We start from the raw sequence: 23972 nt of genomic DNA on the forward strand, positions 1-23972 counted from the left end.
CCATTATTTTCGCATTAATTTAGACGCATTTCTCAAAATAATGTATCAACTTATTTTAAGATGTACAGTATACTCGAATAAACGTTCTGTTTTTATTTTTTTCATTTGTCAGGTACATTTGGCTGATTCCAACATCTGATAAAATCTCGCACATGTTTGTGTACTGGTGTGTGTACTTAGCAATAGCCAATCAAGGTTTTACACCTACATCAACAGAAATCTGTACACGCTCCTATAATACGTGTTATCGAATAATTTTTTTTTACAAATATTGAAATATGGCAGACACAGATGTTTTGGGACATGAGGAGGAAATACAGAACTTCGTAAACGAGACAAAAGAATTCTTGTTTTCCAACTCTTTACTGCGTACTTTGATCTTTGCTCTAAGCGTCATCCTCCATGGGGTGATATCTCTAGCAGGCGTCTTGTCCAACAGCGTCAACGTGCTCGTCTTCATTAGACTTGGTCTCAAGGACAGCATGAGTGTTGGACTTTGGGCGCTATCTTTTACAGATCTTATAGTATCTACGTTGCAGTTAGCATCTTGTGTATGCTATTGTGTAGCTTATGTCTATCCCAATAATCCTATTAGCCCTTGGTCAATCGGAAGTTTTATCTTTGGATGGGCTAGGTCAGTAGCGTATTACATATCATGTTGGATAACTACAATCATTGCTTTAGAAAGATGCTACTGTGTTGTGGCGCCTTTTCTTGTGAAGCTTGTGTTTACAAAATCAAGGTGTGTTGTATCGATCACATGCATCTACCTTTTCCACGTTGGATTGGTGATTCCAGTGTTTATCTATGACCCGTTGGAGTGGGTACCAGCAACTCTTGGTGAAAAAGATGCCAACGGCAGCCTCATTTTTTTCATGCAGTTTCAAACTACTTTCACGAAGCTCGGCGCGAAATGGGACACTATCAATTCATTAGCTTATGGAGTTACCCTTTCATTAATCTCTCAAGGTTTGCTACTTTTCTGTACCTTCTGGATGGTCTTCTCGCTGAAAAACTCTTCGAAAATACGAAAACATTCAGAAACGAAACAAAACAGAGAAAATCATCAAAATTCGGACAATCTTTCAGCAAGGGAAAGACGACTTGTTAAAGTTGTAATTCTACTGGCTATCATACAGACTGTTTGCAGCGTTCCCAGGTTTATGGTCACAGCAGTGTATTACCTGGTGCCAGGGTTTGTTCTCGGAGCTTACGATAATATATCGATTCTAATGTGGGAATGGTCTTACATCTTCAGCAGTGTTTGCTGTGCCAGTAATATTCTTGTGTACCTGAAGCTTAACGCTAATTTTAGGCAAAAAGTTAAGGCGATGTTTGAAAATAGTACTTCTTAGACAGTAAATGTAATTGGTAGATTGAATAAATACATGGTTTTATTTTTTAGAGTTAACAATTTTAAATTGTTAGTTTTAGAAATAACTAGACTACCCGTCATCCCTTGGATAACTGTGGGTTTCGGGGGTCATCCATAAAAAACATTACGTCTGTCACTTATCGTCACAAAAAACCAGATCTACATTAAAAAAGAGTTGTTTTTTTTTCTTTTTAAAACACCGATTTTGGCTGAGCATGGGTCTGACCACACTATCCCTTTATATACTGACAGGTGACCTACTCAACTCAACTTCACCGTTTTTATCGTTTAAAAAAACAATTCCAGCCGAGCATGTCTCTCACCACACTATCCCTTCATATGCTTAGGACAAACAAACAGATTAACTCTACTTCACCTGCCCTGTATCCCACCAAGTTCAGATAGGCAAATTTATCATTCACATCCAAAAAAAAAAAATTGAAATTTTTTTTTAATATTGACGTGATGTATCTAGAACCTCTCCCACCCGCATGAAAGCCTATTACACTAACAACTTAGCTATCTAGACTCGTGACGTAATTGATGTTTTTTTATGGTATAATTTAATACTTTGAGTCTCCTTATGCAACTTGATTTATGCGTATATGCCCTGTCTAGAACTAGATCTAGTAACTTTCAAATTAAATTTTATCTTAAATTAGCCAATTCCACAGCTTAATAAACAAAGATTTATTTAAAACGATGAAGGTCTAAAATAGTTTAGTATAGAAACTCATTATTATCTAGATCTAGATAGAATTATCAATATATTCTACGACTGGTTTAATTAAGGTTAGTTTTTGCAGTAGCCTAACTCTTGCTAGATCTAGATCTAGATCTAGATCTAGAGAGATAAACCACTTGCATTCTAGAAGCTAAAAAGCAAAGATTTATATCAAATATATAAGAATTAAAATAGTTTAATAAAGAAACTAAAAAATGCATTCTGATTTTAAAATGGATTGTATTTTTAACTAATTAATGATGGTTTGACCTATATTCTAGATCTAGTTCTATAAATAACTTTCTTCGACAGCTTATCTTTTTAGTTTTTAGATCTAGAGCTAAAGAAATTTATTGAAAAATTAAATGAAAAAGACAGTTGAAAATGGATATAAGTGTTGAAACTTAACAAATACAGCAAACGGACGATTTGTTAAAGTTATAGCCGACAGAATATTAGCTTTAGAACGCGTTAAACATTGGAATGGGAACACAATCTTCTTCGATAGAAGCCGCCATTGTTGATGTAAAAAGTAAACAAATCATGTGACGTCACTATTCAGTCAAAGTAAAGCCACATTTTAAAACATTTATAATTAAATAGACTACCCGTTATCTAGTTAGATAACTGTGGGTTTCGGGGGTCATCCATAAATGACATCACGTCTGTCAGCACTTATCGTCCCAAAATAACCAGACCCCACATTCAAAAAGAAGTTTCTTAAATTTTAAAAAACTCTACTAAACTCTACTTCACCTGCCCAGTGTCCCACCAAGTCTCAGACATGTTTGTATTTTAAAAAAAAGATTCCGGCGGAGCATGGCTATGACTACACTATCCATTCATATGCTGAGAACGTACAAACAGATGAACTCACCTTCACCTGCCATGTGCCCCGCGAGGTCCTGATAGTCAACTTTATCATTCACATCTAGGCCTTAAGAAAAACTAATTGAAAACATTGTTGTAAAAAAATAAACCGGGAGTGATCTCCTCTAAACTTTCTCGCATATTCTTATATAACTTGGAATATAGACATGATTTTTAATTACTTAATTTTTAAAAAATAGAATATAATCTCATAGAAAAAGAATTGCGCACCAATCGAACGCCAAAACAAAATGTGCATAATAGTGCGCAATATTATTAGTACTTTATAAATGTACATGCGGTTTTTTTTTAGAAATCGGAAATAGCGTAAATTAGTACTTCCGTTCAACGGAAATTACTCAAAATTTGACAGAAGGTAGAGAATTAGATCTGTTACTTACAAATGAAATTTAATTTATCTATCTGAAATAGTACTCAAGTTATAGGTTTTTGAAAAATTCAAAGTTGAAAAAGTACCACTTCCGGTTATCGGAAATCGCTAAAAAGTAGATCAGGATGTACGATATTGATAAAATACTTACATAGGACATTTCATCAACCAAAATGTTACGGTACTCAAGTTATCGTGTTTACACACAGACAGACACACAGACATAAGGACAAGATTGCAAAATTATGTTTGTCCGTATCAGTGAAGTGCAAAACGTCGAGATTTGTAAAAATCTCGATTTTTTTTTTTGCACGATTACAAGACTTTCTCTATACTTCGTATATACGAGAAAGTAATAAATCTTTTTACTATTAGTAAAGTCATTGTTCTAAACTTTTATAATTAATGGGGTTAATCTACCTATGAATATATCAATAAATTAATTAACGGCTTTAAATTAGTTTGTAATTAACAGTGTGTTTAAGAAAGAACAATGTTCTCCACCCAAAATCCTGTTTTACAGCTCTACAGATAATACAAATTCTCCCCAATAACAAATCAGACAAACAAACAAACAAAAGAATGAGTCATCAAACATGTAAACTTGAGTTTCACTAGTATACTAGACTACCCGTCATCCGTTGGATAACTGTGGGTTTCGGGGGTCATCCATAAAAAACATCACGTCTGTCACTTATCTTCACAAAAAACCAGACCCTACATTCAAAATGAGGTATTTTTTTCCAAAATAAGTATAGCTTGTAACTTAATCACGACCCACTATAATAATAGAAATTTCGTTCATATTTTTCACATGCATTTGTAGGCTTTAAGTAGTGAGTTGTGTCTCTTAGTTGACTGTTCCACGAGTTGGATTATATAACATTTTAATTTAACCAACTATATTGTGACTCAAAAATGTTATAAAGCTTTTAAAAATGTATTAATATTACTTGAACGAGAAAAATGGCCCGTTGAGGAAGGATACAACGGGCACTAGGTTGATAGCGTTGTCTCTTTTTTCTAAACCAAAACTAAAGTCTCCACCTTAACCTCAAATTGAATCGGAAACGACAATTTACGTTGAAAACGGATTTTTATCAAGAATCGTCATTTTAATCGGATTTAAGCTTGATCTACACTTAGTTACCGCGCATTGATACTGAATACTGTCGTACCACACCCCTAAGCTATGCACCCAATCTCAATCATGACAAAAGTCGCATTTAGAGTTTCTTTTAGGCTACTCTACTTCGGGATAGGGGGCTCCGCCCCGCCCCCCCCCCCCCTTTCGGGGAGAAAAAAGTCTGAAAGAAACACTGGGCGCATTTGTAGATCATACAAACTAAAGGAGGAGCCTGGGAGGGGCTTCGCCCCTACCGGAAGAGATGCACGAAAGAAACTGTGCACGCAAAACACTTTTTAGATAAGAAAAAGTTCCTCCCTCCGGTGAGGAAAAAGTCTGATAGAAACACTGATGTTGCGCTTAGCCACTACCCGAAGAATTGCATGAAAGAAACTCTACACGCAAAACGCTTATAAGATTAGACACAATAAATATGCCTTAATGTGAGTCTTTTTATTATAAAGTATCGATGACGTCATTTCTTTTAGGTTAGGAGGAGGAGGCGGGAATGGGATTTCGCCCCATCCCGAAGAAATGTATGAAAGAAACTCTTCACGCAAACCACTTAGATTAGACAAAGTTGCCTTTTTATTCAATGTTTACTCGAGAATCAATGACGTCATATTACTGTGTACACACTCCGGCTTGATACTAATTTCTACTATATGCTCCAATGTGACGTCATGTTTCGTTTTCATTTAACTATGCATGTTTTTAATTAGCTTGTGTTTTCTCTATAGCGTTCTTGTCAGATACATAGATACACTGACAGCGAAACTATTCTATATATACGAGAAAAATGGCCCGTTGAGGAAGGATACAACGGGCGCTAGGTGGATAGTGCTGTCTATTTTCTCTAAACTAACCCCCCCCCCCCCCACACACACACACACACACCCCAAAACATGTCTACCGTCCCACTCAACGAAATATAATTATATACTTTTTCCAGTGTCCGCCCCCTCCCAGAAAATTCTACCCCCGCCCCCGAAAATTTCAAGTACCCCCACCCCTCTCCGGCGAGGAAAAAGTCTGACAGAAACACTTGTCGCATTTGTAGATCATACAATCTAAAGGAATAACCTGGGCGGGGCTTCGCCCCAACTGGAAGAGATGCATGAAAAAAACTGTGCACGCTAAACACTTTTTAGATTAGAAAAAGTTCCTCCCTCCGGGGAGGAAAAAGTCTGAAAGAAACACTGGTGTCGCGCTTAGCCACTCCCCGAAGAATTGCATGAAAGAAACTCTGCACGCAAACCACTTTTTAGATTAGACACACGAATTAGGCTGTAATTTTATTATAGAGTATCGATGACGACATTTCTTTTGAGTTGGGGGGGGGTAGGCTTTGACGTTCTTACGCGGGGGATGGGCTTCGCCCCTACCCGAAGAATTTTATGAAAGAAACTCTTCACGCAAACCACTTTTAAGATTAGACAAAGTTGGCTTTTTAATTTAATGTTTACTAGAGAATCAATGACTTCATATTACTGTGTGCACTCTCCGGCTGTAGACTAATTTCTACTATATGCTCCAATGTGACGTCATGTTTCGTTTTCGTTTAACTATATTTCTCGTTAGTATCAATATTCTTGCCACTTACTTTGTTTTAATAAGTAGCTAATCTTACTGAATACCGTAACCTCATGCACAGTCTAGTGTTTACCGTTCCTATTAAATTGTGTTAGCTTTTTAAAGGTCGTAAACTGTGTTTATCGAATTGTCATGTAGTCATCCGACTTGTTTATATAAGTCCAAAATCTCTATAAAATAAATCACAGCTTGTTTTTTTTTTTACATTTGCCTGTCTCTATACATTATCTCTCAACAAGTATATGTGTTGCTCAGTTGAAAGCTCGAATACAGTGAATAAAATATAACTTTAACTCTTCGACTTTAAACTCATCTAAAAAATATGGGTAAAAAGTAAGTACTCTTTCTAACATCACAGTCTATTTGGCCGTTGAAGTAAAAACCTGTTTCAGTGAGCGCGACATAAGAAAGGATAGTGTGGTCAGTACTCTACCCAACCGTCTTTACTTTCCCTAAAATGAGAGGGTAGGCTCAGGGACGTCTATGGGATCCGAACGCGAGACTTTCGGGTCAGCTTTCTCTGAGCAGCATAAAGCAAATTTGAAACTGGTGAATTGGTTTTTGTAGTGTTGAATGTTTCTACCACCTAACAGCAGATAATATAGAAAATGTGTCCTGTGTAAAATGTAAGCCACGACATTGGACGTTACAATGTGTTTGCTACATAATGAAATACTTAAGAACATTTGTTTTGTTTTCGTCAAAAGGTATAGGCCTACTTTTCTTAGTAGGCTAAACACTAGTTGTAATATAACATTAAAGAGTCGATAAATGGATTTTGCCTGCCAACGCCAATGCTTGTCATATTTTTAATAATTTTTCAAAACAATTATTCACGTATCATAATTTAGGTTTCAATGTAAACTTCGCTTATCGTTTATGTTATTTTCAAATAAAGGATGTTTTAAAAACTTAAGTGATGTTAAATGGCATTTCTATGAAAATAAACAACAATTTTAGTGTAAAACTATAATTCTGTAGGAACTTAAAAATAGTAGTAGGAAATCGGTGACACGCACGTAAGATGTAATTCATAAAATCAATGAACGCGACTTTTTAAATCCCGTCCTATGTAGGTTATTAATTTCTTTATCCTTTGATAAAATGTAAGCCAGCGTTAGTAGCTTGATAGCATAATATGATGTTTTAAAAGTTAAAGAAAATATCGAATAAGATCTAAGTATTTCCTTCACTTATTTGCAAGTGGCTATTATTTTGTTTTAGGGTAATTATATTAATAACAAACTTACTCTAAGACGATGTAATTAAGATCTTACAACAATAATTTTTGAATTATATTATAAGTAAAATTTTATTTTAAAAAACACAAACTTACAATAAATTGATGCATTCTAACTGTAAACGGCTTGTACCCTCGTCTTTACTTTTATTTATTTTCTTAGCGTTATGACGAGATTATAACGGATTTATAATCACAGAGAAAACAAAAATTTTAAAAAATGTAATCATTTTGCTGTAGCTTATGCCTCTGACACCCTTGAAGCATTTGTACAATTATATATCTGTTACTATAAAAGTAAAAGTAACGTTTGGATTTAAACCGACCATCATTTAAGATTAAGTTTCATTTTTAAAACAATTTTTCTTTCAAACTCATATTTCATCTTTTATAATACTATAAAGTTTTACCATTAAGTGAAACCTAGGACTGGCCCTTGGATGATAAATTATTTTATTGTAGCTTCTACCCAGCTATGATCGATCCTGTTTCGCGAATAAATTATCTTTAATAAAATAGTCTTCATTGTATTCAAAACTATCTTGAAACTGAGAAAACTATCATAAATATGTATTCTATTATCAAGGCCCCTCTGTGAGCACTCTAGTGCGCCTGATTTTTTATGGTAGCCGTTCATCGCGCCGCCATGTGAAATTGAATGTTATTTGCAGAAACCTTTCTTGTCGTTTATAAAAAGTCACTTGATTTTAAATAAAAGCATCAATATATATTTAGTGCGATTTTATAATTAATCTACGTTGATTATTTATTTTTTTTATTTACAGAGAAGAAAAACGTTTACTTTATTTTCAAAACAAGTTAGTTTTGAGTATCAAGGGAGTGATATCAGTCCAGAAAAGATTTTGCAAGATTAAAATGGCTGAGACGGATGACAAAAGTTTTGAAGAGAGCGTGAGGAAACTTGTAGAGGAAACAAGAGAATTCCTCATCCCGGATTCCGTGATGCAAACTCTGATGCTAGCATTGAGTGTTATCATCCATGGGGCGATATCTCTAGCAGGCGTCTTGTCTAACTACATTAATATGCTCGTCTTCATTAGACTTGGTCTCAAGGACAGCATGAGTGTTGGACTTTGGGGGCTATCTTTCACAGATCTTGTAGTATCGGCTTTTCAACTAGCGACATGTGTATGTTACCTTATCACTTATGTATATCCGAATACTCCCATCAGCTCTTGGTCGATCGGCACTTTTCTTTTCGGCTCCGTAAGGTATGTAGCGTACTTTATATCATGCTGGATAACTGCAATCATTGCTTTAGAAAGGTGTTACTGTGTTGTTGCCCCTTTTCGCGTAAAACAGGTATTTACAAAATCAAGATGTGTTGCATCGATTATATTAATCTACATAATTCACGTTGGAATTTTACTTCCTATTTACATATATAATGACATGGAATGGGTAGTATACACGAAAGGTAAAATAGATGTAAACGGCAGCCTAATTTTTACCATGCAACTTCAGTGGACGTACACGGAACTTGGGGCCCAATGGGAAACTATCGTCAATATGGTAGAAGGTGTTACTCTCTCTTTTATTTCCCAAGGACTCATTATCCTTTGTACTTTCTGGATGGTTTTCTCTCTGAAGACATCTTCTAAAATAAGGAATCAGTCTGAAAAGAAAAGAAAAATGGACAGTCGTCAAAAATCAGACAATCTTTCATCACGGGAAAGACGTCTGGTTAAGATTGTAATTCTACTGGCTATCATACAGACTGTCTGCAGCGTTCCAAGGTTTATGGTCATAGGAGTGTATCATCTGCTTTATGGGTGCGATCTTGGCGGTTACGACAATATGATTACACTGATCTGCGAGCTGTCGTACATCTTCAGCACTGTTTGTTGTGTTAGCAATATTTTTGTGTACCTGAAGCTTAACGCTAGTTATAGGCAACAATTTGAGTTGATTTGCCGTGTCAATATTATTAGTTAGTAGTTATTGTCCATTGATGAAATGATACAACGGGATCAAAACTGTCAATGTTTCTTTTGTTCTCTACCGCACACCATGGGTGAACCTATTTTATCGGTACATTTTACTCAAAAATATAGGCATTGTATTGTGTTTGTATAGTCTTAAGTGTAAAGTTTTCACAATGTTAAATCTACATCAGGGGTCTCCAAACTTTTCAGTCCGAGGGCCGCATTAACTATCAAATTTCAGTTCGGGGGCCAGTTTCTTCCAGGCATGTCTTTGATTTTTTCTGGGCAAAGTTCCTCAGCCATCACCAACAAACGTTTTTTCCGTGGACAAAATGATCTCCGCGGGCCGGATGAGAGGACATCGCGGGCCGCATGGAGACCCCTGATCTACATCTAGCGCATTTAAACATGCACACTTTAAAAAAATAGTTTTAACAAACAATTAATAAAAACAGTGTATCATTTTATTTGCGAAAACATACCAAATTTAAATACTTACATTTCTTACATTTTTACATTTATGTAAGATATCACTGTAATATCACATACAATCTAGAATCTTAGAAGCAAAATTAATTTACGAATCACTGCTAACAATTAACACAAAATAAACAAAATTGTGAAATTTTTTTAACTTTGAATGCTATTTTTTTTAAATTTATAGAACTGATAATTTTATGTTAATGTCGTTATATAATATTATATTACAATTACAATAAACGCAAATCTTAGACGTTACAGCACACCCCTCCTCCATGTCACTGCTCATAGACTCAAAATCAGATGATTGCAAAACGTTTGTAAATTTTATCCAATAATTTTGCATGGAAATCTATTCTAGACAAAGGTCCTAACACTTAAACATATAAGCTTATAAAACATAAATCTACACCATAGACAAATAACCTAATCTACGAGGTTAAAACGCAACCATCTGGTTTTGAACACATTGAAATAAGACTTCATTTTTTTTTAAAATAACCATTTATATTTAGACATTTGTATTATATGAATGTTACTTGAATTGGTGTTTATAAGACTCATAATGTGCACGTGTCCTATGTGACCTACTTAGGTCCAGTAATGTTTTATTTTGACATTGTATAATACCTTATATGGATTGATGGTGCAACTACCGGGGTTTTTCCACTGTCTTATTAAGGGTGTCTAAGACTAAGAAATTTTCCATCAAGATCTGATTGATTGATTCGGATCAGTTGACTACCCCAGCCAATGGCTACATGAGTTGAGGATAACCTCCCCTGTGGCCTAAGTCTTTAACTAGGTCGCACACACGCGACACGAGGCAGTTCACCTTGATCAGGCAGTCTACCTTGATCAAACGGTCTATTAAGACCAGGCCGTCCATTTTGTCCGGCAATAGATTCTGACCATTTGAACGTGAGAGAACTTAAGTCCTGAGTGTGCTATGCTTTCTTAAGTTGTTTTAGTCTTCTAGTATAATATTACTTGTCGCCAAGTGATTCTTGAAGCTTTAGCAGTGTGGTGTGACCTGTGGCTATTTTTATACAGTGTTAAAATCTGTGATAGCATTTTTTCTTACGCTTTGTAAGTTGGGTTTTGTTATTTTCTAAATTAAATATTTTATCTCGTTTAACCTAGTGTTCTGCCACAACTGTGTTCGCTTATTAAAGGTTGTATGCAGATTGGATGAGTGTTAACTTCAATAGTATCACTAGTTTTCCCTAGACATCAAAATCGAGCCCTAGTGTGTTGTTGAGTTAGTGTTCATTCATTTAGGCTGTAAGTCATTTGCATATAGCCCCGAAAAAAGAATCCGGGGACGTTCACCTTCTATCTGGCTGGTGGATAGGCAAACGTTACAAAGTGGGGTCTCGCCGAGATTTAATCTGTCGTTCCAGTTGTTGGTTATATCAGTTAAACACTAAGTTTAGTTTGATTTAGTTGTTTTTCTATCCAGTAGCGCCGTGTTCTTACAACGCGCGCAAGGCTAGAGGTATCTAGGTCAAAAGCCAGACGTGTCACGATAGGAGGTCAAGTACACGGCCCAACGCTCCGTGTTAATTTAAAGAATCTAGGCTTGTTGTGATTTTGAAAGTTAGTGTTATGGAATCTTTTTTAGCTAATCCCACTTTTGAGGAGGTAGAAAAGTTGAGTAGAAAAGTTTTGATTAGTGTTGTTAAGGAATTGAAATTGGATTATTCTGTTACGCAGAAGTCAGAGGTGTTGAGAGATAAAATTGTTATTCATTTTATTAATGAAGGGGTATTTGATGAAAGTTTGTTAGCTGGTGTGTTACTCCGCGAGGAGAAACCTCTAGAGAAGGTAGAATTAGAAGCTAGAATTGCTTTAGAGAAACAGGAGTTAGAGGCTAAAATTGCTTTAGATAAGAGGAGGTTGGAATTAGAGTTTGGTCAAGTTAGTGATGTCACCTCTCTGGTAGATCCAAAAAAGTTGTCGGTGGGGCAAGTGATTGCCAAATTTGGGAAATTAGTTCCTAAATTTGATGAAACAGATTTGGTCGTTTTCTTTAACTCATTTGAGAGTTTAGCGAAGACATGTGAATGGCCCGAAACTTCCATTACTGCTTTATTGAGTACGGTCCTTACTGGGAAAGCTGCAAAAACATACCAGGCACTCTCTCACGACGTTCGAAATAACTATAGTTTGGTCAAGACTGCCATTTTGAAGGCCTACGAACTGACGCCCGAGGCCTATCGGATGAAATTCCGAGCACTCCGCAAGTTACCCACTCAATCATATGTGGAATTTCTCTTTGAAAAGGAGAAAATATTCTCAAGGTGGCTACACTCTGAGGAAGTTTCTGAGTTTGAGAAACTCAGGTCACTTATCCTAAGGGAAGAATTCCTAACGTCCCTGCCTGAAGACATACGACTTCACATACTGGATAACAAGATAATTGACATCCAGAAGGCTGCTGAGTCGGCTGACACATATATGTTGGTGCATAAGAAACCACCAGTGTCAGGAAACCGCCTCAACCCCGTGCTTCCCCTTTTTGGCAGCAATCCTCCTGTTGGCCAATACGTGAAGGCATCACAGTCCAGAGAGAAACCAAGATCAACTCTCAATCGTCGAGCAGTATGCCAGTTCTGCAAAAGACCTGGTCATCTTGTCAAGGACTGTTACAAACGTCGTCAATATAACAGAGAGGTGGTGCGTACTTCTGCGCACTATGCTCTATCCCCTCAAGCAGCCAGTTCAACTATGAACTCTAGAATTCTAAAGGACGCTAACCCTAAGTGTCCGCAAGAAGGTAGTCAAGTTTCCACACATTATGTGCAGTCACATTTTGACTGTTCACGCCACCATCCAGTTTCTTCCGAGTCTACCAATCTCGAGGGATCGAGAAAAGTTGACTTTTCATCTTTCATTACCGAAGCCATCATTAGCAAACCAGGTGATCCGTTGTCTCAGAAGAATATCACCGTCCTAAGAGACACAGGAGCGTCACAATCACTTCTTTTGAAAAGTTCAATGGACATTACACCTGAGACGAACACCGGAAGGATTTCCATTATCCAGGGAGTGGGGACAAAATCTACTGTCGTCCCTCTACACAAGTTTGCCCTGAAACATCATCTCGTCGAAGGTGAAGTCATTTTAGGTGTGATAGATAGTATTCCTGTCCCAGGAGTACACCTACTTCTAGGGAATGACCTTGCGGGAAGCAAAGTATACCCCTGTACGGTTTCAGACCCTTTGTCAACAGTTCCAGATAATGATAATGAACTGTATCCTGTATGTGCGGTGACAAGAAGCCAGACCAAACAATTGGCTGACACAACGTCTGAACCACACCTACAATCATCGTCAAGAAATTCGACTCCCAAACTGGAGTCTATGCTTCCAGAGAACACAAACCTGGGCTTACCCCTGAGGATATCTCAGGAAGACATCATTAAAGCTCAACAAGTCGACGCGGAACTCAAGGCAATGGTCGAAAAATCTCTCTCATCTGACGATGGGGAATATTTCTCCGAGAACGGCCTCTTCTTTCGTCGCTCTATACCAGTGAATGCCTCACCAGCCGAACCATGGTTGGGTAAAAACCAGCTGTGGGTCCCTCCACCTTATCGGCATGAAATACTGAAACTGGCACATGACCATCCAATGTCAGCGCACCCAGGAGTCACTAAAACGACGGCGAAGATCAAAGAACTGTTCTTTTGGCCCAAAATGAGAAATGATGTGTCGCGTTACTGTAAAAGTTGCACGAACTGTCAGTTGGCCGGAAAGCCAAACCAGAAAATTCCTAAGGCCCCTTTGAGTCCGATTCCTGTATTAGAAGAACCCTTTTCTAAAATCGTCATGGACTGTGTAGGTCCCTTGCCTAAAACCAAGGCGGGCAACGAGTACTTACTTACCTTTATGTGTTCAAGTACCCGTTTTCCCGAGGCGTTCCCCTTACGGAACATTAAGGCAAAGACTGTAGTCAGAGCCATGACCCGGTTCTTCACTACCTTTGGATTACCTAGAATCGTGCAAACAGATCAAGGCAGCAACTTCACCAGTCACCATTTTCAGGAAGCACTAGCCAAGCTAGGCGTTACCCACATCACCAGCTCAGCCTACCACCCTCAGTCTCAAGGCGTACTTGAGAGGTTCCACCAAACCCTCAAAACCATGCTAAGAACGTTCGCTAACAGTAACACCCAATGGGATGAGACTGTTCCTTGGATTATTTTCGCCGCGAGGGACTGTGTCCAGGACTCTTTAGGCTACTCTCCTTTTCAACTGGTGTTTGGACATTCTGTCCGTGGTCCCCTGAAGCTGATACACGAACGGTGGACAGGTACCAGCGATCATCCTGTGGAAAACTTTGACGATTTTCACGTTCGACTGAAAGCCGTGTGCGAAATGGCTCACAAGAACTTAAGAAAGGCCCAAGTGAGAATGAAAGGACTGTATGATAAGAGTTCTCGTAAACGAACATTCAATCCAGGCGAGAAAGTTCTTGTGCTAGTGCCTAATCTGAACAATGCGTTGTCCTTGAGATATTGTGGACCCTTTACTGTGCATTCAAAATTAAGTGATTTGAACTATGTTGTCAATACGCCTGACAGAAGAAAGAAACAGACAGTGTATCATGTTAACTCACTGAAAAAGTATTATGATAATTGTAACAATTTTCATTCCACAGCTAAAATTACTTTACCTGTATGTTCAAATGTTTCTGATGATGTGATACATGATAAATTGAAACCCCCAAAATTGGTAAATTCTGCCTTTTTAGATAATTTAAATGACCACCTTATGCATTTGTCCACAGAGGAAAGCCATAGATTGTCTCAGTTATTCGAGACATTTCCCTCTATTTTTGGGGATGTACCCAAAGAAGCGAAGGTTCCACCTCATGATGTAGACGTAGGTGACGCAAAACCCATTAAACAACACCCCTATAGAGTTAACCCGGAAAAAGCTGCTTTGATAAAAGATGAAATTGATTATATGCTCAAGAATGATATCATTGAGCCCAGTTTCAGCAACTGGAGTTCCCCATGTCTCTTAGTCCCGAAAGACGGTGGATCTTTCAGGTTTGTGACCGACTTTAGGAAGGTAAATGCGCTCACCAAAGCTGATTCCTATCCATTACCTCGAATAGAAGACGTTATTGATAAAGTTGGTCAGGCTAAGATAATTTCCAAAATTGATTTACTTTCAGGATACTGGCAAATCCCCTTATCTGACCGTGCAAAAGAAATATCTGCTTTTGTAACCCTTAATGGTTTTTATAGATACAAACGTATGCCCTTTGGTATGCGAAATGCTGGTCAAACTTTCCAGAGGGTCATTAACTCTGTCATTGCTGACATAGACCAATGTGAGGCCTACATAGATGATATAGTTGTATTTTCCAATACTTTTGAAGAACATATTGTTCAGTTGACTAACCTTTTTAGAAAATTGTCTGAAGTGAATTTTACTGTAAACTTGCATAAAAGTGATTTCTGTAAAGGTTCAATTACCTATTTGGGTTATCAAGTGGGAACGAACCAAGTTCGGCCCATTGAAGCTAAAGTAGATGCTATTGTAAGGTTACCTCCTCCCAAAAATTGTAAAGAAATCAAAAAGTTCCTTGGGATGGCTGGTTACTATAGGCGGTTCTGTCAAAACTTTTCAGCTATTGCTGAACCTCTTACTGCATTATTGAAAAAGGGTGTTGAGTTTGAATGGTCAAATAAATGTCAAGAAGCTTTTTTAACCATTAAGTCATTTTTATCTAATGCTCCTGTTATGGCTGCACCAGATTTCAGCAAGCCCTTTAAACTTGCCATTGATGCTAGCAACTTAGCCATTGGCTCAGTCCTATTTCAAGAAGACAACATGGGGATTGACCATCCCATTGCTTTTTTTTTCCAGGAAGTTAAATGAGAACCAAAAGAATTACTCTACTATTGAAAAAGAAGCTTTAGCTTTGGTTTTGACCTTACAACATTTTGAAGTCTATGTCTCTTATTCAACCAATCCCGTCCGAGTGTTTTCTGACCATGATCCCCTGAAATTTACCTCTAAGTTAGGACAGACAAATCAAAGAATATTGAGATGGTGTTTATATTTCCAAATTTTTAATCTGGAAATTTCACACATTAAGGGTAGTGATAATGTTGTGGCTGATTGTTTGTCAAGGATGTAAAATCTTATTGCACACATTGATCATGTGACATGTTTTGTGGTTCATTAAGACCATACACAGGTGTTGTGTTTGGGTGACACTCACATGAAAATGAGTGGTATAAGTTTTGAATTTTTCAAAATGTCAATCCTGTTACAAATTTTGTTTATTTTCAGGTGAACCTTAATTAAAGGTGGTTTTTTATTATATGTAACCTTTTATAATAATATGTCTCATATGACTCAGTTGATATTGTAGCTAGTCATTGAAATAAAGGTCTTACCCTGGCGGGTTTACCACTTTTAATATCCTCATGGAAATATTGTAATACCCCTATTCTGAGGGATTTTGATGTATAATTATTTTTTGAAAGGGTTACTCCCCATTCACAAATTGTAAAAGTCTGAGTTACTTCCCTTTTATGTTCAGGGATATTTTCATCTGGTATTAAGGTTTTGATTGCCTACATTTGTAAAGCATTTTTTTTATTATTTCATTGCCAGATTGGTTCCTTATGTCTGTTTTTGTGGAACCTATCTGTCACTTCCAAAAAGGGAGGGGATGTGACCTACATAGGTCCAGTAATGTTTTATTTTGACATTGTATAATACCTTATATGGATTGATGGTGCAACTACCGGGGTTTTTCCACTGTCTTATTAAGGGTGTCTAAGACTAAGAAATTTTCCATCAAGATCTGATTGATTGATTCGGATCAGTTGACTACCCCAGCCAATGGCTACATGAGTTGAGGATAACCTCCCCTGTGGCCTAAGTCTTTAACTAGGTCGCACACACGCGACACGAGGCAGTTCACCTTGATCAGGCAGTCTACCTTGATCAAACGGTCTATTAAGACCAGGCCGTCCATTTTGTCCGGCAATAGATTCTGACCATTTGAACGTGAGAGAACTTAAGTCCTGAGTGTGCTATGCTTTCTTAAGTTGTTTTAGTCTTCTAGTATAATATTACTTGTCGCCAAGTGATTCTTGAAGCTTTAGCAGTGTGGTGTGACCTGTGGCTATTTTTATGCAGTGTTAAAATCTGTGATAGCATTTTTTCTTACGCTTTGTAAGTTGGGTTTTGTTATTTTCTAAATTAAATATTTTATCTCGTTTAACCTAGTGTTCTGCCACAACTGTGTTCGCTTATTAAAGGTTGTATGCAGATTGGATGAGTGTTAACTTCAATAGTATCACTAGTTTTCCCTAGACATCAAAATCGAGCCCTAGTGTGTTGTTGAGTTAGTGTTCATTCATTTAGGCTGTAAGTCATTTGCATATAACCCCGAAAAAAGAATCCGGGGACGTTCACCTTCTATCTGGCTGGTGGATAGGTAAACGTTACACCTATGTAGATTCGTAATTATAAATTTAGAAAAAAAATATTTTTAAACAAGAATGTATGTCTCTATTTGTATCTCTTTTGGAACACAATGTTATGCGTCATGTATTGTTATTTTTATACATATTGTTAGAGTAAAATAAATTAATTGAGTGATAATTTTATATTTATCCACGAAGCCACGATTATAGTTGGTTTCATCACAACGAAACTTGCACGTGTCATTGTAGAAAAACTCAATACGTTTCCATACTATTTGCATCTTTGCACAGAAATTATTGATACATATCTTCTGACAATATGGATTTTAAACCAGCAAAAAAAGCTCCAACCAGCTCATCTTCGTCAAAATTAAATCAGGTTTTCTTCAGTGTTAGTTTTAATAAAATTTGGACTTTCAAATAAATAAATAAAAAATAAGAAATAACAAGTTATTATTTAATTTATCAAATATTGAGGTATAAATGACTAGAATGATTAGTATTAACAATAGCACATTGATATTACAAACACATTAGTGATGTGAGTATCATTTAATACATGATTATTGAAAGTCGGAATATCAAAATTAACTCTGCATGAATATTGATAGTAAGACTATCAAATTACCTCTATTTCGGTAATGAACAGATGATTACAATTAATAATAAACTGATAATTATATTTAAATTTACGAACTTGTAATGTAAAATTTATTGAAGGATGGATTTAATAACAAGGCAGTTTAAAATGGAGAAAACGTTTAAGATATTAAACTTTTCTCTTATAAAGAAATCTGCATGAGATAATGAGATATCGATTTCATGTTATGACGCTCAAATATATATTGTAGCCGTAGCTGTGAATGAGCAAACACACGAATGCGCGCGAAGTTATTCTGTAATGTCTTAATGGCCAACGCAGCGTTCACTTGAATACGCTTCCTAAGCTTGAATCAGAGTTTCTTCCAGGCATTTACGAGCAGTCCCCCTTCCCCCCCCCCCCCCCCCCAAAAAAAAGAAGGTCCACCGCCCTCCACCCCGAACGAAATAAAATTTATATAAAAAACATATACTTTTACCATTGTTTCCCCCTCCCCCCCACGGAACCCCGCAAAATGTTTTCCGCCCCCCCCCCCCGGAAAATATCAAGTGCCCCCCCCCCCCCCCCCTGAGAAAAACGTCTGGAAGAAACACTGGCGTGAATCGATTGATACCCTTTTAACTCACTTACATTGTTTTAGATAAATTAACTTATACTATACACGAAATGAACTTGCTTGCACCAAACATTTTAACACATTTTGAACACTCTGTAGCTGATTAAATGTTATTTAATTGTGCTTTTAACATATTCGACACATTTTGTGTTTCCCTTAGTTTTCACCGTTTCTTTGGCAAATAACACTTTTATCTATAAATATATGTTTCTAAAATGTTCATGATGTTCCTTGTGTTTAATAATTTTAAAACTCTTTTATATCAACAATTATTAAGAAACGCAGTGGTTGTGTGCCCTATTTTAAAAGCAAAATAAAGTTTTTTCAATGTGTTTCATCTTTATAGTTTATAATATTTAAATATAATATTTAATCTGCTACATTATCAATTTACGATATTTTAATAATTTTAATCATAATTTTTCATAACGTTAAATCTTTTGTTAAATCTGTTAAGTTTTAGATCTTATATTACTAATATAAGTTATAATATTTTATTAGGTAAATGTATGTATGTTATTTTATTACAACGTCAGTTGAATGTGCCAGATAAATTACATTGTGCTAGATAAATTACATAAGTCCTTAGAATTCATAGACGTAACAAGAATGCTGAAAAACGAATCTAATCATGTTTTGTTTTTGCCCTCTAAGCAATTTTGTGCATAATTAAAAATTATCTTTTACTTTTCGTCTTATTGAATTTTATACTGCAATCATCGCACAGCTGGTAATGTGTTGTTTAACTTTTCACGTAAAGTATTTATTTACAAAATCAAGGTGTGTTGCATCGATAACATTAATCTGCAAAATTCACATTAGAGTTTTTGAATTCCTACTATAAACTATGACCCGATGGACTGGGTACTATACACAACAGGTGAAAAAGATGGAAACGACAGTCTCATAATATTTTCATGCAGCTTCGGTATGTACACGCAACAAGGCGATCAATGGGACACTATCAACACCACAGTAAAAACTCAACACTGTATTTTATGTGGTAGATTGCCATATTAGAGTATGGGCCGAAAGAGAGTACAGCAGGGATATCAGTGTAGTGTTTGCTATCGTTTGAAGTTTACAAATTCGCTTCTCTGAATATTTTATCCAAAATCAATTGATAGAACTTCTATATTGGATGGGGGCACCAACTTAAATGTTCGCCACGGGCGCCAGGAGACGTCGCAACGCCTCTAAACAGAATTTCTAAAATTTGTTTTTAATTTATATATATATATATATATATATATATATATATATATATATATATATATATATATATATATATATATATATATACATATATATATATATATATATATATATATATATATATATATATATATATATATATATATATATATATATATGCGAATCGTATTTTTTAGAAGTATGGCTTCTATATTTACAACTTTGAATCAATTATAATCACAATCACAAATGAAGTATTTCAAACAAACAATCACGTGTATGATAAACGACGACAGCATCGAATAGGCTAAATTAAAAATTACTTTATTTTCCATCTACGCATTTCTGTGTTCATTAAAGACTAAAATTATGGATTTTGGCATTCTCCGTTTTTGCTCTTGACTTTAGGTTAGTTTAGGTTTAGATCAAGATTTCTTATTACATTTTTGGAATGTATAACATAATGCACGACATGCCAAGTTTTATTTTGCTATGTATATAATGATTTTTTTTTTAAATGTAATGAAAAATAAAGTTTTCTTAAAAATGACAGAAAAACCGGTTTTTTTTTCCTGATAATAATTTTGGGTTGTATAATTGCACTTCAACGTCGATAAATTAATTTTGCCTGGCAAGAAAAAGCTTGTTAGTTTTAAAAATAATCTTCTAGCTCCTGAACGTGAGCATTTTAATAAGCGTGTACTGTTAAATTTACTAACCACATCAGAACAAAATCATATTTTTATAGATGATGTTTTACTTCAAAGGTATTTACAACACATATAATTGTTTTAAACTCTTCTAGCAGCTTAAAGAAAGAATAGAGAAAGTCAATAACTAGAGTAAGATATAATTTGAACAATCAATAAACAGGACTATTAGTTATACAAACTGGTGAAGGGTTTTAATAATTATAACATTTAATTACAGCAGGACCCGTGTTAATTAGCTGTCGATGTGAAATGACTCGGCGTAATTTGATTTTTAATAAAACACAAACAAAGCTTGCTTTTTCAAAAAGAAATTTGAAAACAAAAATAATTAACAGTTGTTTTAATAGCAAATACAATTTAATACAGGTAGTTTTTTTCTAGTTTTACGGTAGAGATTATATTTTTATTTCATTTATGTTTTCACAAATAGTTTTTAAGATAATTAAGTAAATAATAACTTTCACACACTATAAATTGAATTTCAAGAAAGATTTCTTTTAAAAAAACGCTATCTGATTATGTCTATTAAGGCAATTTTAGTAAGAATTCCATTCGTATAATTTCTAATAAATTTCTAAAAAACCTTTTTAAAACCTTTGAATTTTTAGACATGAGGGTTCCACGTTACATACCTAAGGCCAACCGGAGTCACTAAGTTTTAGACAGGTGGGTTCCACGTTACATACCTGAAGTCAACCGGAGTCATTAAGTTGAATTTGTTTTCCAAAGCCAGGGTTTAATTTATACATGTATCTGCGGTGTTGGAGTTGGCGCTAAAAATATCCGACGACGTGGTGGTCCGACTTGGTTAGAGAATACGTTATTTATATATAGATCTTTTGGGACGGGGTGAGGGTATTTCTGTAAAAAAATGCAATAGGAGTCAATTGTTTTTATATATAAAAGATACCTCTTTTATACTAACAATACATTGGGCAGAGGAAGCAATGTCCGTATGTATCTTGACCTCGGCATGAGTAAGGATACCGTGCCAAGTCGAATTACTTTCCCCACTGCCCTACAATCATGTCCGAAATGGGTTCGAACTCGTACCAATAGTACTAGCAGTCAAACGATCCACCATTTGAATTACGTCTTCCAACTTTTAAAATGTCAGCATCAGTAAATATATAGTGAAAAATTAAAACTACTTTAACCAAGAGTTTCTTCATTCCCTTCAGCAGGAAAAACTGATTGATGCTCTTTTATTGTTGGAAAAGAAAAAAATAACTTTTATAGAAACAAAATAGCAAAAGCTTTTTGTGTATTAAGTAAATGATAGCATCCAAGAAGAGAGTTCGCAAGATCAAAATGGCTGACACTGATGTAACAGATTATGAAGAGAGTATAAAGAAACTTGTGGAAGAAACAAGAGAGTTCTTGATATCAGATTCCATGCTGAGAAATTTGATGCTCTCACTAAGCGTGATCCTCCATGGGGTGCTGTCTCTAGCAGGCGTCTTGTCCAACAGCGTCAACGTGCTCGTCTTCATTAGACTTGGTCTCAAGGACAGCATGAGTGTTGGACTTTGGGCGCTGTCGTTTACAGATCTGGTAGTGACGGTGTTTCAGTTGGCAGCTTGTGTGTGCTATCTTATCGCTTACGTTAACCCAAATACTCCCATTAGCCCTTGGTCGATTGGCAGTTTTGTGTTAGGCTCGGTAAGGTATGTAGCTTATTTCATATCATGCTGGATAACTACAATCATTGCTTTAGAAAGGTGTTACTGTGTTGTCGCACCTTTTCACGTAAAGCAGGTGTTTACAAAATCAAGGTGTGTGGCATCGATCACGTTAATCTACATAATTCACGTCGGAATTGTAATTCCTCTTTTCATCTATGATCCAATGGAGTGGGTACTATACACACGGGGCGAGATAGATACAAACGGCAGTCTCATTTTCTTTATGCAACTTCAGTGGACGTATACACAGTTGGGTGCTGAGTGGGACACTATCGTTAATATGGTGGAAGGAGTAGCCCTGTCTTTGTTGTCACAGGGGCTTATTCTGTTCTGTACTTTCTGGATGGTATTTTCTCTAAAGACAACCTCCAAAATACGGAATCAATCAGGAAAAAAGGAAATGGGAGATAATCATGAAAAGTCAGACAATCTTTCATCACGGGAAAGACGTCTTGTTAAAGTTGTAATTCTACTGGCTATCATACAGACTGTTTGCAGCGTTCCAAGGTTTATGGTCACAGCCGTGTATCACATACTTCCATACTGTGATCTTGGCGCTTACGACAATTTGATGACTCTAATTTGGGAATTGTCGTACATTTTCAGCACTATTTGTTGTACGAGCAATATTATTGTGTACCTGAAGCTTAATGCTAATTTTAGACAACAATGTCAGTCAATTTTTAACATTAGTATTTCTTAGACAGCAAAAATAAGAGTACTAGTTCTTGTTGTATGGCAATGAATAAAATACAACGTTAATGTTTGTGCTTTTTCTTTTCCCTTCAACCAAGCAGTGAATACGATTTACCGACTAATTATGCTCAAAAACATAGCCAAAGTTTGTATTTCTAGCTGTTGTATGAATTGTTTTCTTATAAAAGGAAATCAATATCCTTAAGTCATCCTTCCGCCTTCCCTACCACTCTAAACACACGCCCTTTTTCTTTTACTTAATAACCCAGCAGAGATTGATTTCATTTTCATTATTTTATTTCCCAATAAATAATTTTAAAGTAAACGATATGGCTTACACTGATACATTTCCGTAGACTATCACAACAAAAATAATCATAAACTTGTTCTATCTTAACACAATATTGTTGTGTTAAACTCACTATTGACAAAAACCCTAACTCAGAGGGGTGGGCCTGGCCCGGCGATTTACCAGGTAAAACCACGGTGAGCCCGAGATAAATAACAAAAGCATCGGTGGTTCATTGGGAACGGTGCTGCAATACTCCAAAAAGAGTTTTGATAATTTTGTTAAATTGTTGGTGTTTTAGCCTTCTTTAGTACGAAGATATTAAATTCAGACTTTGTTGGAGAAAAAAAAATGCACAACTGGAATATCAATCAGGTGTATTGGGGCCCTTTAAAATGTTAATGTTCTCTTAGCTACGGCCAGCTAACATGCAACGTAATCTTTTTCTGCACATTCAAATATTGTTTTTGTTAAAGAGTTTATTTTATATTTTTATAACTTTTATCTAATTCACATATCTGTATGCATAAAACATATTTTAAATGCTCCCTATGTTGATACGTGAAATACGAATGAGACGAAATAAGAAGCTTTTAAGAGCAGGTGTTTACGCCAATAATTGCGTGTCTTCTGGTCAAAAACTGTTTTAATAAAAAGAAAAACAATCAAGCATTAAAAGCAGTTATCAGAATTAGAAGGTGGAGATGTGCTATGAATGAGTGCAGAGACACATTGGCTATGAATACTATCAGATAGACATTACAGGACTAAAAAACAATATTAGAAGGAAAGATGCCTAATATTACAAAAAAGCAGAAGTTACAGCTAGAGAGAGGAAAAATGTTAGCGCCTCGTACTCCAATGGCCATTGATGTATGATGGTGATGAAGTTATCTAACTATTATTGTATTGTTATTATTGTTTATTTGTTTATTTATTTTACCCTCTATATTTGTTTTTTCTTTATGAG

At 35.9% G+C, this 23972-nt stretch overlaps 1 protein-coding gene across 1 annotated transcript; it reads left to right on the plus strand.

Annotated features, from left to right (window-relative positions):
* The first annotated feature begins 278 nt into the window (after positions 1–278).
* On the plus strand, positions 279–1355 carry LOC131941858 (uncharacterized). The gene has a single exon (XM_059301421.1). It carries the CDS (start codon positions 279–281, stop codon positions 1353–1355), a length of 1077 nt encoding a protein of 358 aa, XP_059157404.1.
* The last annotated feature ends 22617 nt before the right edge of the window (positions 1356–23972 follow it).

Source organism: Physella acuta, unplaced genomic scaffold (genome assembly GCF_028476545.2).
Source record: "Physella acuta isolate Inbredline_101_S28 unplaced genomic scaffold, ASM2847654v3 ptg000374l, whole genome shotgun sequence".
NCBI classification, from domain to species: Eukaryota; Metazoa; Mollusca; class Gastropoda; family Physidae; genus Physella; species Physella acuta.

Bases quoted from the DNA above. Each gene is read 5' to 3' on its own strand.
- LOC131941858 (XM_059301421.1), top strand. From the start codon at position 279: ATGGCAGACACAGATGTTTTGGGACATGAGGAGGAAATACAGAACTTC.